This window comes from Schistocerca gregaria, chromosome 4 (assembly GCF_023897955.1).
Source record: "Schistocerca gregaria isolate iqSchGreg1 chromosome 4, iqSchGreg1.2, whole genome shotgun sequence".
Classification (NCBI taxonomy): Eukaryota; Metazoa; Arthropoda; class Insecta; order Orthoptera; family Acrididae; genus Schistocerca; species Schistocerca gregaria.
This window is the reverse complement of record NC_064923.1, coordinates 753,965,362-753,981,532: the sequence shown is the minus strand read 5'-3', so window position 1 is coordinate 753,981,532 and position 16,171 is coordinate 753,965,362. Positions and strand designations below refer to the sequence as shown.

At 36.3% G+C, this 16,171-nt stretch overlaps 1 protein-coding gene across 11 annotated transcripts in view; it reads left to right on the top strand.

The window, feature by feature from the left end:
- LOC126365782 (titin) overlaps positions 1-16,171 on the top strand; it is a 523,502-nt gene that overhangs the window by 146,890 nt on the left and 360,441 nt on the right. For all 11 annotated transcript variants that reach the window (XM_050008347.1, XM_050008355.1, XM_050008352.1 and 8 more), the window contains exons 46-51: positions 4,299-4,442; positions 4,546-4,691; positions 6,386-6,506; positions 7,538-7,725; positions 13,025-13,242; positions 15,402-15,660. In XM_050008347.1, the coding sequence (XP_049864304.1) occupies positions 4,299-4,442; positions 4,546-4,691; positions 6,386-6,506; positions 7,538-7,725; positions 13,025-13,242; positions 15,402-15,660 (1,076 nt within the window). The remainder of the gene's footprint in view (positions 1-4,298; positions 4,443-4,545; positions 4,692-6,385; positions 6,507-7,537; positions 7,726-13,024; positions 13,243-15,401; positions 15,661-16,171) is intronic.

Genomic DNA, 16,171 nt, shown 5'->3' with positions numbered 1-16,171 from the left:
ATGTTGGAGGCTTTAATAAAACTGCTGAGCAAAAAAACGTTAATGCCAATCAGAGTTGGTGGAGTGATACATAAAAATTACTGTAACGTAAAAACATATATACAAATAAAAATAATAAAATGCCACAAGTAATATGCTCACAAGTATGTATAAAGAAATAGACAAAATTATAATACTAGTTTGAGTAATATAATACAATACAAAATTAGACAAAGGAAGAATGGAGAAAGAAAGAAAGGAATGTTTCTCAGTGGATACAGTTGATTTGCAAAAAATACTTTGTACAAGTTACATCCATTTTGGCCCTAGGCCTTGAGTGTATTCTTCTCTTTGGCAGAATGAATGAAACATCTGTCATATTTTTTGTTCCTTTTGACCTAATTTCTTTACATCTGCAGTTAGTGAATGACACAAATTGTAGTTCTATAATAGGTGACTGCTTAGTCCTTTGAAGATTTCATATTGGTGTCTGCTTTACAAGTCCTCTTTTTTTGCAAGGCAGTGAGCGCAGGTCGTCAGTCATGCTTGAATAGCTCAGTCATAGAGCACTTGCTTGCAAGAAAGGTCTGGGTGAAGGTCACAGTCCGCTGCACAGTTTTAATCTGCAGAGAGTATTAGATCAGCACACACACTGCTGCAGAGTGAAAATTTATTCTGTAAGCAATCGTCTAGATTATCGCTAAGCCAATTCTCACATCAGCCTTTCTTCCAAGAGTTCTGGTCCTGCAAGGCATGCGGGAGTACTTCTGAGAAGTTTGGTACTTAGGAGAGAGATACTAGTGGCAGTAAAGCTGTGTGGGCAGGTCATGAGTGATGACTGAATAGCTCAGTCTTAGAGCACTTTCCCTTGAAAAGTAAAATTACTAGGTTTGAGTCCTTATCAAGTTCACAGTTTTAATGTGCCAAGAAGTTTTGTTCTGTTTTGTTTTTATGCTGTAAACTCTTTATTTTTCCATCAGCTGCATTGATTCCTTTTCTCATTTCCTCAGTTAACTACAATAAAGTAAGAAAAAAAGGATGATTTAACCATGAATATTTGGACTGCAAAAGAGGAGAATAGGTATCCTAGTTGGAAAACAACTAGATAATGACTTGATCATTATGTTGTTGAAGGAATGAATCCAGTATTTACCTGAGTTACTTTAAGGAAGCCATGGAAAACATGTAAGGAAATTTATAAAAATTATGTCACTGGTCAGATACAGGAATGTAATGACAATGGTGAAGATAAATTCAAGAACATTTAATACAGAGGAAGTTAAATGAATAATAATTAATAGCATAAATGGGTATACAAAGTCTGAGTGAAGCTATTAGTGCAGCAGCTACAGGAGGATATAAAATTTCTGTTCACCAAATATGAACTGTAAAGTACAAGGTGAAGAAAGACATTGAAATTCTCACATGCACGTCCCACAACATTACATTTATGTATAATAATTGAAGTCAATTTTTGAATTGCTCTAATGCTCACAACTACAAGTCAAGAATTTAAAAAATCGAAGCAAACACAACATGCTCACCTAGAGTTTAGAGTGAGAATTTCATTATATAGTATTGCTGTTCTAATATTTTTTCTACAGATGTAGGGTACAACACTGAAAATTATGTGAAATTTAAAAAATATGAAAATAATCTTTTCTTAGCTTCCTTAGAGAAGTTATGTGAATTATGAGAAAGAAGATACCTAATAGAACTGTAGATAATATTATTCATAGTTAGATAAGTCTCCCTTGTTAACTATATATAGATGAGTATCATTATAGTGCCATAGATAGAGTTATAAAATAAACAGATACAAGTTGAAGCAAACACCAACTTGCAGCTAATTTGATGTGTGACACATAGGCACAAAAGAACTAACCAGCTTTTGAGCTACTCTTCTTTTAAACAGTGATGTGCACATACAAAGGCAGCTGTGTTGTTTATTCTGCTCAGAGAGAGAGAAAGGCAGAACTTTGCACTGAAGTTGAGATTTCGAGTGTTCTGCTGAATTATTGTTTCCATTTTATGCATAACTTGGCAGGAACACACCATGACTGTGAATTATTGTTTCCATTTTACGCATAGAGACCCAGAAGCACACCATTAATCAGTCACATGGGGAATGCCTGAGAGATCACAATACTTTGTAGCATTGCCAGTGTGCCACCTGTCTCTGCCTCCCACCACACACTCAGCTGTTCTGTCCTGTGGCAGCCGGCAGTGCTGGGATATTCAGTGCTGATGAGAGACATTATTCTACTTCCAACTCACTGTTGAAAAATTTATGTACACATATCATTATCATTATCTTTGATTAATGCAGTATTTTCTGTGGTTGCTTTATGTCACCCATAATGAATTCTGCAATGGCAAAATATGTGTCACCATATGTATACTAATACGAATCTCATTTTTAATCTGCACCTTCTAGTGTATGCTACAGACACGTACTATAAAATAATGCTATTGGCTTAAATTGCATTGTACATGTACACTGTTCATTGCTTCTGTGCCTTGCCCCATTACCTGACATCTCATGTGTACATACACACATGTGGCCATTCAATCACTAATTCTTTATGAGAGGTTATTCAAGATGAAGGATGTGAGAGGAAGAAAATGCCTCTTCCACCAACTGTAAGGGAGAGATAGGTGGCTCTCAGCAGCAATATCAAAATGAGGAATACATATGTAATAAGCTGGAGAATTGAGGATCTGGGGTGTACTGGCGATGGAATGGGATATTTTGTAGGTTGAATGAGTCACTGAGTAGCACATTGACTTTGGATAAAGGGGTATGATTTAGGGTGTGGGGGCATGATTTTGGACAGAATATCCCCAATCTCAGGGTGTGCAAGAGCTAGTAAACTCTTGGCGAAGGATGTAAAAGCATTTTCTATGGCCTGGGAGAGAGGAGGAATACTAGCCAGTGGTTGGATTGTAATGGTTATGTGTTTATTGGCGTCACAGGGAGAACTGGCATGGGAAATCTGTTTCTGAACTTTCTCAGTGGGATATTGTCTGCTTGTAAAAGCTCTGGTGAGGTTTCATCATACACAATTTCGATAACTCACTTCTCACTGCATTTGTGGTGCTAGTGGATGGTGTGTTTGATATGAAATGAGATTTTTGTGCAGTTGGGTGAGGGGTGGAGATCAAACCTCCACAAAGGTAAATCATGAAGTTGAGCAGAATCAGGTGAAGTGAATTTAGGAGTAGATGAGGTTGTGGAGGAAAGAGTGGAGGCTGTTCTTGCCTTGTGTCCAGATGAGCTTTCTAATCATCTGCAGTTGAATGGTTGTATTTCTTCAATTTTGTTTATTGTTTTCACATGGGGTTTTCATTATAGTAATAAATATTTAATGTTACGGTATATTGATAATTTTTACTTATGGACTGCCTGACGGCAACTGAATAAAGCACAATTTTAGTGCCATATGCGTTTCGCCTTTATTTTCCGCAAGGCATTATCAGTGGCCTGGAATATGTACATATCTTAGCTATTTAATTTACATTTTTGTCATTGTGCCTGCAGGTTATAAACAGTTCTGGTGGTTGGTATTTCCTATTAAGTAGTAATGTTTTGAACTGTACTTACAGGTTGCGTGGACAATTTCATACATATTATGCTCCTGTTGCATTTTTGGTGTTGTTGTTCTTCTTCTTATGAATGGCAGTTTGTGGATTTTTCCCCACATTCCACAGCACTATGAACTGAATGCTTGTTTCAATGTAATGTTTTGGTGTGGAATGTTGGAAAAAAACTGCAAACTGGCATTCATAAGAAGAAGAACACCAAAAATGCAACAGGAGTGTAATATGTAAGAAATTGTCCACGCAAACTGTAAGTACAGTTCAAAACATTACTACTTAATAGGGAATACCAACCACCAGAACTGTTTATAACCTATAGGCACAGTGACAAAAATGAAAATTAAATAGCTAACATATGGACATATTCCAGGCCACTGATGATGTCTTGCAGAAATTAAAGGCGAAACGCGTATGGCACTAAAATTGTGCTTTATTCAGTTGCTGTCAGATGGTCCATAAGTAAAAATTATCAATATACCATAATATTACACACAACTGAGGAAGACAGGACTACAAAAGTTGGAGATGTAAATATTTAATGTGTTTGTAGCCAAATAACACTTGTCTAGTCTAGCCAGAAAAACAGTGACTTTTCTGTTTGATGAGAAACTTTAATTAGCAGTCACTTTAAGTATAAATTTAAATCATATCATCAATGTAACATAGACAAACTAGGAATAATGATGGGGTTGTAACTTTGACTTTGATTTTCATTGCAGCAACACGTTTCAAGACAACATGTGACTTTGGCTTTGTCACACTTGATTTGACTGATGTTTATGAAAGGGATCAAGGAATATACACTTGTAAAGCAACCAATTTAAAAGGAGAAGCATTTACCTCCACAACAATATACTGCAAAGGTAAATATGAAATTCACAACAAGACAACTGTTTGTAACACATATTTACCTGTCGATCTTTGACTTCTCGTGACATGGCTGATTTGAATGATGCATCTTTGTAGGGAAGGAGAGTCTAATTGAACGTACACAGCACCCAAAAGGAGCTGAAGGTCTGGAAAAAATCCAGGATTTGGAAGAATCACTGAGGAGGCAAGAAGGAGCTCCTCCAGAACCCGAGGAAGGCCATCCACCTGTCTTCACCTCACAGGTACATTTACAAAAAAAAGTCTTTCAAATGTTTGAAAGAGAAATTGTATCATTAACAGAGCTACACACCCTTTAAATTGATGGCACATGCAATGAATTTGTTGACAAATATCACTGCCTCTAATAACCATATTATGTAATTTGAACAGCTCTATGTGTTATATTATAGACCAGTTGTGGTTACTGTTTATGGCAAATGAAACTTTTGTACTCAATTATAAGTTTCAGAATTTTTCTGACAATTTACATACATTTTAGAGACACAAAAAGAAAATGAAAGATGTGTGTTCTGTGAAAGAATGTCTGTTTATCAAAATACATATCAGAAATAAAAACCAAAATACAGGCAGTTGATGGACTAGTATTTACAAAATATGAAGACAGAATTCCCAGAGATAGGTGTAGCAGAAATGATGAAAAACATTCAATATCCCCCATGGTACAGCAGAAATGATGAAACAACATTTAATATCCCCAATACATCCAATGTGGTATGGGTTGCACACATTTGAACAACAGTATAGGCTGGGTTGCGCATGTGTTTATTAAGTGACAAACAATTGTGCTGTGATTTACAACACCCTATCACAGAGACAAAATAATTTTTAGTACCATAGCCATAGCTTCTTCAGTGTTCAGAGTGAGGCTTGTTGTCTGGTGCATAAGTCTTCAACAAGTTGCTGTGAGGTATTAAACAAAGAAGCTGATATTTCTGCAAATTCAAAGGAAAGTTAAATCCAAACCATAGGTGGCTAGCCACTGCTTCTACAAATTATCTGATTATTTTGATTCAGTTATCGATGCTTTGTCTTATCTGCAAATGTGACCATTTCTTGAGTTCCTTAGAAGCAGAAAACTTATGAAACACAAAGCAAACATTTAAATTTGCATAACCAAATAATTTCATTCTGTAGTGTGGCATATGTCCAGTGTCAAGAGTTTTCATAATCCCAATTTTTTATTGAATTCAAAATTTATTTCATTGTGTACTTTAATTTGGCACAAAAGTACCAAAAAGTTAAAGTTAGAGTTGTATAGAATAGTGTGCTGGAAAACCAAAGGGGTAGGTAAATATGCATAGTTATAAAGGTTTTTTTTTCGTTAACCATTCCTTATCTTTGCGAAGTGTTAGTGTTGTGTCTTACATATATCTATGATGAGTACATGTCATTTTAGTGCTGTTGCTGACAATGCAAGAGAAGTGAGAGGATGAAACATGGTGCTGGCACATACTACATTGAAGTCATTAAAAATCCCTGATTCTTTAAGGAATCAGCCTCAAACATTTGACTGCTGAATAAATGAGTTAACATGTGAAATATTTGACTTTGAGCATGTAAGCAAAAAGAAGAAGTTTTGAAAATGTTTGAAATTATGCATAAAGCTTGTTGTAAGTTGCTAAGTGCTCCTGTTCTGAAACAGTGGATGCATATAGCCTGGGTAATATGCACCCCATTTTAAGCAAAAGCAAGTTTTCATGCATTCCAATGTTTGTGCCATCACATCACCTGATCTATGTGTCGTACAATGATATAATTTTGTAGGTAAATTCATTAATGTATGTGAATAAATTTGTAGCCAGGTACCTTATGGTTGATATTGTGTTAGTGAAATAATGGTTTGAAATGAATACTTGAAGTATACAATTGTCTTAAATCAGTCATAACTAATGTTCTTATTTTTCTTCCTCTGTAGTTTCAGGATCTCAAGAACCTTAGTGAGGGAGAGATTGCACACTTTGAGGCTTCCCTTACTCCAGTTGGTGACCAGACTATGACAGTAGAATGGTTCTATAATGGAGAGGTAATCAAAGCAAGTAAGTGTTTCTGAGTACCTCTGTATGTAAACCTAACTATAATTTTCTATAAATTCACAGTTTTTTGCTTTTCATTTTTGCCTGTTTGTTGCATTGGAGATACCATTCATATGCAAATCAAATTAACATTTTAATAAGAGGTGTACTCATGCAATGTTGTGAGGTTTATATATATTTAGAAGTTGACTGTTTTAAAAAACTGATAGACTTTCAGAGCTCTTCTCAGCATTGGTATTATGTGTTTATTTCCATGTTGCTTGTATTTGATAGGTGACCAGTCATTACATACATAAATTATCCCATTAATGTGACACTGTAGTAATGGGAGCATGACATTTTACTTACTGTTTAAGTGATTTTTTAATGAAAAATGCTTTAATGATGGAATATACAAAGGCAAGTGTGAAGACAAGCAAGTAGTGTAAGGATTTGTAAAGTATTATTCATGTGTTACTATAATCATGTCATGTACAGAGTTAATGAGTATATTTGCTGCTTGCTCCATGTGCAGTAATGTAAGTTATAGTTAGGTCCCAATGTTTGTTAAGGCTAGTTTGGAAATTTCTTTAAGTGACCTCTGTCATTTCTGTTATCATACTTGACAATTTACCACTGAAATATCATTCTTTAGGTTTCATCCTACTTTTGCAGTAAGTTTTTCATTGTTGTTTCGCAGATGAATTTATTATCATTTCTTGGTTTTTCTCTGAGCTCATGGTTTTTATGGACTACATTTTGTTTATTTTTAAAACGAGTCTTGATATTCTCTCTGTGATTGCTTCAATATTGTGTTTATTTTCTTATTCACAATAAATACTACACCAGAATGCCCACACACCCACCCCCTCTCCCCACCAAATCTGTTTCCTTGTAATGAAACTTATGTTCTGAATTCATCGCTATTTATTCCATGTTTGTAAGATGTCATTTATGAAAACTCTTCCAATAGTTAACTATTCATATTAAATTTCAAATAAAAAGATGTGAAAGTAAATGAAATACAAAATAAAATAAACATTTATTACTTGCAGGTCACCGCATTAGAACTGTACATGCATTTGGGATGGTTGTCCTAGAGATATTAGGAACTAAAATTGAAGATTCTGGCACTTATACTTGTAGAGCAACAAACAAATGGGGCCGTGCCGAAATCAGTGTTGAACTGGAATGTGTTGACAAGTCAAAGGGTCAGAAACCACACTTTACAACACACATTCAGGTAAGTGAAAAGTGACTCTTGGTAATATATTGCATCAAATGATGGCTATCCCTACCAAAGAGATACAGTCATAATCTTTTTGTGATAATGACATTAAACTTGTATTACCATTACAGTAACTTGAAGTAGTCAACACATATTATTTTTTTGTAAATAAAATAGAAAGAAACTTCCACATGTGAAAAATATATTAAGAACAAAGATTCCAAGACTTACCAAGCGGGAAAGCGCCGGTAGACAGGCACAATAAAATAACACACAAACACACACACACAAAATTTCGAGCTTTCGCAACCGGCAGCTGCTTCGTCAGGAAAGAGGGAAGGAAAAGGAAAGATGAAAGGATGTGGGTTTTAAAGGAGAGGGTTAGGAGTCATTCCAATCCCGGGAGCGGAAAGACTTACCTTAGGGGGAAAAAAGGAAAAAAGGATAGGTATATACTCGCGCGCGCGCGCGAGCGCGCGCACACACACACACACACGCACACACACACACACACACACACACACACACACACACACACACATATCTATCCATACATACACAGACACAAGCATGTCCCGGGATTAGAATGACTCCTTACCCTCTTCCTTAAAACCCACATCCTTTCATCTTTCCTTTTCCTTCCCTCTTTCCTGATGAAGCAGCCGCCGGTTTCGAAAGCTCGAAATTTTGTGTGTGTGTGTTTGTGTGTTATTTTATTGTGCCTGTCTACCGGTGCTTTCACGCTTGGTAAGTCTCATATTATTTTTTTGTTTGATGTCTAGAGAACATTCCATTTGTCTAGATTTATAACACTCTAGGAAATCACTAAATCCAGTTACAAGGTCATTGAATTAGCTCTTTGTGTAGACATAACTAATTTAAAACTGACAATAGGTTTCAGAGAAAGTCATGTAACTGTAATTTGTGCAAGAAATGTATGCCGCCAATAGCATATGGGCTTTTGCCAAAACAATTTACAGCTAAATGTATTGTTCATTCAAGAAAATTGTAACTATGAGAAAAGAGAAATGTGAACATCAGCCGAATGAGGTCACTGAAATAATTCCGTGGCAACAAGTGAAAATTTGTGCCAGACTGGGACATGCATCCCGATTTCGCACTTTACGCAAGTGGTCACCTTAATTTCTTTGGCTATATGAGCACGCTTCATGGCCAGCCCAAATTTTCAACTTGCTACACACTACCTCCATAGTGCCCCCATGTCCATTGTAGGAAAATTGTAACTACATTCAGTGTGTTTCTTTTAGTTGCCCTATCATTTAAGATGTCTAAACTGTATTGGTTCCAAATTTTAAAACTGTTATTGAAGTAAATTGAATTTATCTAAGGACATGCATCCCGATTTCGCACTTTACGCAAGTGGTCACCTTAATTTCTTTGGCTATATGAGCACGCTTCATGGCCAGCCCAAATTTTCAACTTGCTACACACTACCTCCATAGTGCCCCCATGTCCATTGTAGGAAAATTGTAACTACATTCAGTGTGTTTCTTTTAGTTGCCCTATCATTTAAGATGTCTAAACTGTATTGGTTCCAAATTTTAAAACTGTTATTGAAGTAAATTGAATTTATCTATTTAACTGGTTTGTATGTCATGATTTGAGTGTGTTTTGTTGTTATCATTATAGTCACCAATCAAAAGAAGACTGCTTTAATGGAGCTCTCCATGCTATTCCATCTTGTGCTTGTTTTTGCATATCTTCCTAATTAGTGCACCTCACATACCTTTGAACCACCTAGCTGTATCCAACCCTTCGTCTCTGTTTACAGTTTTCACCCCCCCCCCCCTCCCTCTCTCTCTCTCTCTCTCTCTCTCTCTTCTCTTATGAACAGGTCCCTTGTTTTAGTCAAGTGCTGCCTTCAATCCCTTTCCTCCCCAGTTTGAGCCTGGTGCTTTTTATTAGGTACTGGACCTGTCAGTCTGAAGTTCGACATTTTCCACAGCACAATTTTTCTAAAGCTTCTGTGCTCTTCTTGTTTGCATTGTTTATCACGCACTTTTCACCTCCAAATAAGGCTACCATACAAACAAATTCCTTCAGAGTAGACTTCTGAATACATAAATTTATATTTCGCTTTAAAGTAGTTCTCTTTCTCTGAATATCTTTTCTTGTTATTGCCTATTTTCATGAATTATTTATTTCTGCCGTTGTCAGTTAATGTTCACCCCAAATAGCAAGTTCCCAGGGGAGTAACCTTTTTTGCAGTGGAGATTTATTACCGTTTTTACTAGCTCATACACAGTCTTTCTTTCTTGGCATCTCTCTGCTAGTTTCAGAAACATATTTTCTGTTCTGCATCCCAGCACCAAATGACATAATTTCACTACAGTTTCTTAACCTCATTTTACTTTTATTTATGTTCTACTTATAACCACTTTTTGAAACACTTTTCTTTCTGTTCAGTCAATCTTCCATGTTCTTATCTGTTACAGACAGAAATGTAATTCCCTTTCAAACTTTCTTCCCTGTTTCCTTTACTGCTTACTCTGTGGAAAGATTAAGTTACTTGAGAGATAGTTTACATGCTTATCTCACTTCTTCATTAATTACTATAGCTATATTTCTCAGTAACACAAACTGATCTCTCCCAGGTTGGCTTCTACAGTGGATTCTATTGTTTCATAGAAAAGTTGTATAAACATTTTGCAACCATGAGTCACTAAACTGATGGGCTTGTAATATTCACACCCCTCTATTCCTGACTTCTTTGATTTTAGGATTATTACATTTTTTTTGACATTGTGGCAATGTAGCGACTATTTATCATCTTTCAGGTTAATACTGAGCAGCAGGTGACAGTAATGTCTTTGATTCGGAGTACAGTTCGCTCTATACCTCTGACTTGAATGTCACAGTGTATTGTCTATTCTGTTAATAAAGTTTGGAATTGTCTACTGAGAACTGGTGTATATTATTATGTATATGCACCTATCAGTACCATACTTCTTACAATATTTTAGGGTAATTTGCCTGTTTGCATACCAAGTGGAATAGTTTTGTGATGGTTAGATTTTACAAGGAGCTTAAAAATTTTGAATAGTACAATCTACTTGAGGAGCCTTGTTTCAACATAGGTGTTCCAGTTCTTGGTCAGATTCTTCGCACAGTTTCACATCACTTACCTCATGTAACTGTGCTTCCTCTTCTCTTCAAACAGCATTTTTTTTACATAGTCTTTCTGTATACTTCCTCCGCTGTTGAGCATTCTCTTGTTTGCTTAGTAATGATTCATACAGTTGCATCTGTCTTCTCCAGTGGTATTTCTAGTTTTTCTATAAGTGGCATCTACCTTCCCAATAGTCATGACTGCTCCTAAAGTTTAACATTTCTTCTCAAGCCATTCTTGCTGTGTCTTTGACATGCAAACAATTTCATTTTTTACACGTGTGTTCCAATATGCTGGTTTCATTTCTGCATTTTATATTTTCGCCTTTTATCAATTAAATTTGACATCTCAAATGTCATTCAAGGATTTCTACAAGGCTTTGTGTGTTTCCCTAATTTTTCCTCTGACGCCTTCTTTAATTAATTGTGATTGTTTAAAACTTACCTCCTAAAACTGTAGCATCAATGAATCTATCATTGTCATGATTCATTGCTGGAACATCCTTATATTCATCTGGCTTGCCAGGAATATACTTATGAAATAACTTTGACACATACTGCCACATTCAATTCTATAACACAATTTGAAAATCATATCCGTTTGGTGATCCTCATTAGATTCTTCTTACTTTCTTTTGAATGGCTGCGCTGTTTAAATGCATTGCAACATTTAACAAAATATTCTGTCCAACATTTTCTCCCTTCTTACCTTCTGTATTCATTGCCTGTAAATAAAGTGTAAATATATAAAGTACCATAACTCACAGATGGGTAGAGTAAGTTGAGTAACATGAATTAGGTTTGAATTCTTTCTCCGAAGATTTCCAGATTTAGTTAAAATTTGCTTCATGTACACCTAGACATTATAATATAATGCTGCATGCCGGTTATATATAATAAATAGTTCTTAATATTCATGAACAACTGATTTACCTCATTTTGTGCATGAAACACAGATTAACAACAATGCCTGAGAAGATATTTTTTTTTTTTTCAAAATCACCTTCATTGATGACTAAATTTAATATTGCCAGTAAAATACCTAAACAGATAAATTCACATTTAAGAAGTTAATAACATCTCTGGTATGTAGTACATGGAACAATATGTGGAAATACAGGAATTTTTAGACTACCATCCTATATTAGAATAAAAGCCACAACATTAATTCTATACTTTTTAATTGTTGACCGTTGCTTGCAATATGAACTGTTGAGAGGAACAGTGTGGTGCAATGCTAAATTTAAAAGTTAATTTCCATTTCAGCACATCCTTTCCTCATTTTCAAATTTTATCAGAGCTAAATAAAATTAAAAAAAAAAAACACATATATTTTTCTAACCTGCAAACTTTCTCCGAAGATTTCCAGATTTAGTTAAAATTTGCTTCATGTACACCTAGACATTATAATATAATGCTGCATGCCGGTTATATATAATAAATAGTTCTTAATATTCATGAACAACTGATTTACCTCATTTTGTGCATGAAACACAGATTAACAACAATGCCTGAGAAGATATTTTTTTTTCAAAATCACCTTCATTGATGACTAAATTTAATATTGCCAGTAAAATACCTAAACAGATAAATTCACATTTAAGAAGTTAATAACATCAAAATAAAAGACTTACTTTTCAAAAACAATTTATTTTTTATTTTTTCTAAATCAAAAATTAATCTCAGTATTGCTGTGGTGTACATCAAATTAAAACACAATTAAAGAGCTTTAAAATGACATGAGGGTCAGCTCTGTAGATTCAACAGTTTTGAATTTACACTGAAATTCATTCCTGAAAATGTGGGAAAAACTGACAAATTTTTCAAATTTTTGGTGGTGGAACAAAAACCTGATGTTGTTGAAAGCTGTTAGCATTTGTAGCATTTCATAACTGCATTGGTACTTTTAGATATGGTATTAAAAAAAGTCAGTGAAAACTATGACTTCAAAGTATCATCAACCAAAAATATTTGATTTAATATGAAATGATCCTGTAGACTGAAATGCTCATGTTACAGCATAGATGTCAGTGATGATGTGAACTTATAAAATAAACTTTTGCACTTGCTCTGATTTTGCAAATTATTTAAATAATTTATTTTTGTACAGATTTAGTCATTTAGTTTTAATGAATTGTCACTTTTTACAGAGAACTGTTATTTACTTTCTAAAATTTAATTGCAGAGTCTTGAGAATCTGAAAGAAGGTGAATCTGCTCATTTTGAATGCACACTAACACCTGTGGGAGATCCTAACTTGAAAGTGGAATGGTTTCACAATGGCGAGCCACTGCGACACTCCTCCAGAATCAAATCAGTATCTGATTTTGGCTTTGTTGTGATGGATATCTCATACGTCCAGAGCCACGATACAGGGGAGTATGTCTGCAGAGCGAGCAACAAGTAAGTATGCATAATAGAATTTATTGATGTATCAGAAATTAGGCTACTGTCTGAATGCTGAGTACTTAAAGTGGAAATCTTATAACACCATCATGTACCATTTCTTTTTTTTCACACTTTGTGAAAACATTCTTAATTTAAATACACACATCAAAAAACGTTTTGCATCACCCCAGTTCCCAGACCTCCTCAAGATAGATGTTGACTGTGGATGATGTATCACCTCAGTTCCTTTGTCACTGAACCCGCCCAGAGATGTAAACAACCATGCATGAGCAGCGCCTATTAGACAGAGGGGTCTGACAGATGATCAGTTCGTCATTCCACCAGGAAGGAGGTACAAGGCCCATGTTGTCTGTAGTTCAACCATGCCTAGACGGTCAATACCATGGTTCGATCGTGTGCGCATTGTTACTTTGTGCCAGGAAGAGCTCTCAACAAGGGAAGTGTCCAGGTGTCTCGGAGTGAACCAAAGCGATGTTGTTTGGACATGGAGGAGATACAGAGAGACAGGAACTGTCGATGACATGCCTCACTCAGGCCACCCAAGGGCTGCTACTGCAGAGGATGACCGCTACCTACTGATTATGGCTTGAAGCAACCCTGACAGCAATGCCACCGTGCTGAATAATGCTTTTCATGCAGCAACCAGATGTCGTGCTAAAACTCAACCTGCATGAAACGCAACTTCACTCCCGATGTCCATGGATAGGTCCACCTTTACAACCACGACACCATGCAGTGTGGTACAAATGGGCCCAACAACATGCTGAATGGACTGCTCAAATTTGACATCACATTCCCTTCAACGATGAGTGTCGCATATGCCTTCAACCAGACAGTTGTCAGAGATGTGTTTGGAGGCAACTCGGTCAGGCCAAACATGTTAGACACACTGTCCAGAGAGTGCTGCAAGATGACAGTTCCCTTCTGTTTTAGGGTAGTATTATGTGGGGCCAATATATACTGCTGGTGGTCTTGTAAGCTGCTGTAACAGCTGTATGTTATGTGAATGCCATGCTCCGACTGATAGTGCAACCATATCGACAGCATATTGGTGAGGCATTCGTCTTCATGGATAACAATTTGTGCCCCCATTGTGCACATCTTGTGGATGACTTCCTTTGGGATAACAACACTGCTCGACTAGAGTGGCCAGCTTGTTCTCCAGACATGAATCCTATCGAACAAGCCTGGGATAGATTGAAAAGGGCTGTTTGTGGATGACGTGACCCACCAACCTCTGAGGGATCTACACCGAATTGCCATTGAGGAGTGGGACAATCTGGACCAACAGTGCGTTGATGAACTTGTGGATAGTATGCCACGATGAATACAGGCCTGTATCAATGCAAGAGGACGTGCTACTGGGTATTAGAGGTACCGGTGTGTCCAGCAGTCTGGACCACCACCTCTGAAGGTCTCGCTGTACGGTGGTACAAAATGCAATGTGTGATTTTCATGAGCAATAAAAAGGGTGAAAATAATGCTGAATAATGTTTATGTTTATCTATATTTCAATTTTCTGTACAGGTTCCGGAACTCTCGGAACCGAGGTGATGCAAAACTTTTTTTGATGTGTGTATTATGAAATTTGATTCACAAATTGCGAACTTAAATTGACTTCTGCTGTAGTATTTACTGTGATATATGAACCACTTTGGGTTTCTAATCTCCCCTACAGGATGGACCCAAACGTCCATATGGCACACTTGTCCACATCTCCTAATGCTTGCACCCACACTGCGATGGTCATTTTTAGCCCGTCAAGGAATGTCGTACTTATTATGTTATTGTGCAATGTCGGTATTTAAGATTCACATTATACAGTGCTGCTTCAGACATGCATGCATTGTCAACACAGATATTGTATTCAGTCAATTGTCAGCATAGACATTGTTCAGTAAAATAATACTTAATTTATGTTGTCCATCAACATATTTTCATTTAATTTGTATAAGATATAGTTGGATAAAGAAATTATTTTTTCCTCTCTTCTGTGCTAGACTTGTCAAATTTAATCTTCCTGCTAGAGACAATCTGTTGGTTTTTTGGATGTTTTTTGTCTTTGTTTTTTATTTATGCTAAGACTGAGAAATACTATCCATGTATTATTTTCTCTAAGTCAGACTGTACACCATGGAAATTGATTTTTGTAGGTATGGGGAAGACTTTACAAGAGCAACCATAAAATGCTCGGGACGTGGTGGTGTGTATTTGGACAGTCTGCAGCCCGATGCACTTGCTCGCATTCGTGAAATGGAGCTCTCCCAGGGTGGGCAACCTCAGGCTCCAACCACTCCTGTTCTTGAACCACCTGTTTTTACCACACATATATCAGATGTCACAAACCTGGTTGAAGGGCAAAGTGCACACTTTGAGGCTCGGCTTACACCAGTCAATGATCCAAACCTCACAGTAAGTAAAAATGTTTAAAAATATTGCATGTGGGGAGCTTTTCTTTCCCATTGCTAGCTTTTAATGTGAACTTCCATTGTGTGTGATGCTGCTATTGGCATACTCATCTTATCACATATGCTTCATTATTCTTTTAGAGACAGACTTTTGTAACATCACTATTATGAGAAGAACTGATAACTTTTCTTTTGTTAAGAATAAGCAGTAATTATACAAGGGTCATTGGAAAAGTTGTGGCAACAATTTCAAATACGGTAACAAATTAAAAAGTCTGAAATATGCAATTAGAAGTTAAGTTCAAATGTAAACATTATATGCAGGAAGATAGATGAATAAACACGCCGCCATGAAGATATAGCATGTTTAAAATGTGTTTTACTGTCAGTTGTGACAGTACACAACAGTACAGGGCAGGAACATGGGTCTGCGGCATCTTAGAGTCCCTAAAAATAGTCTCACAATGAATCCATCGCACACTGCCAACACTGTGGAAGATGCTGAATGCCCGTGG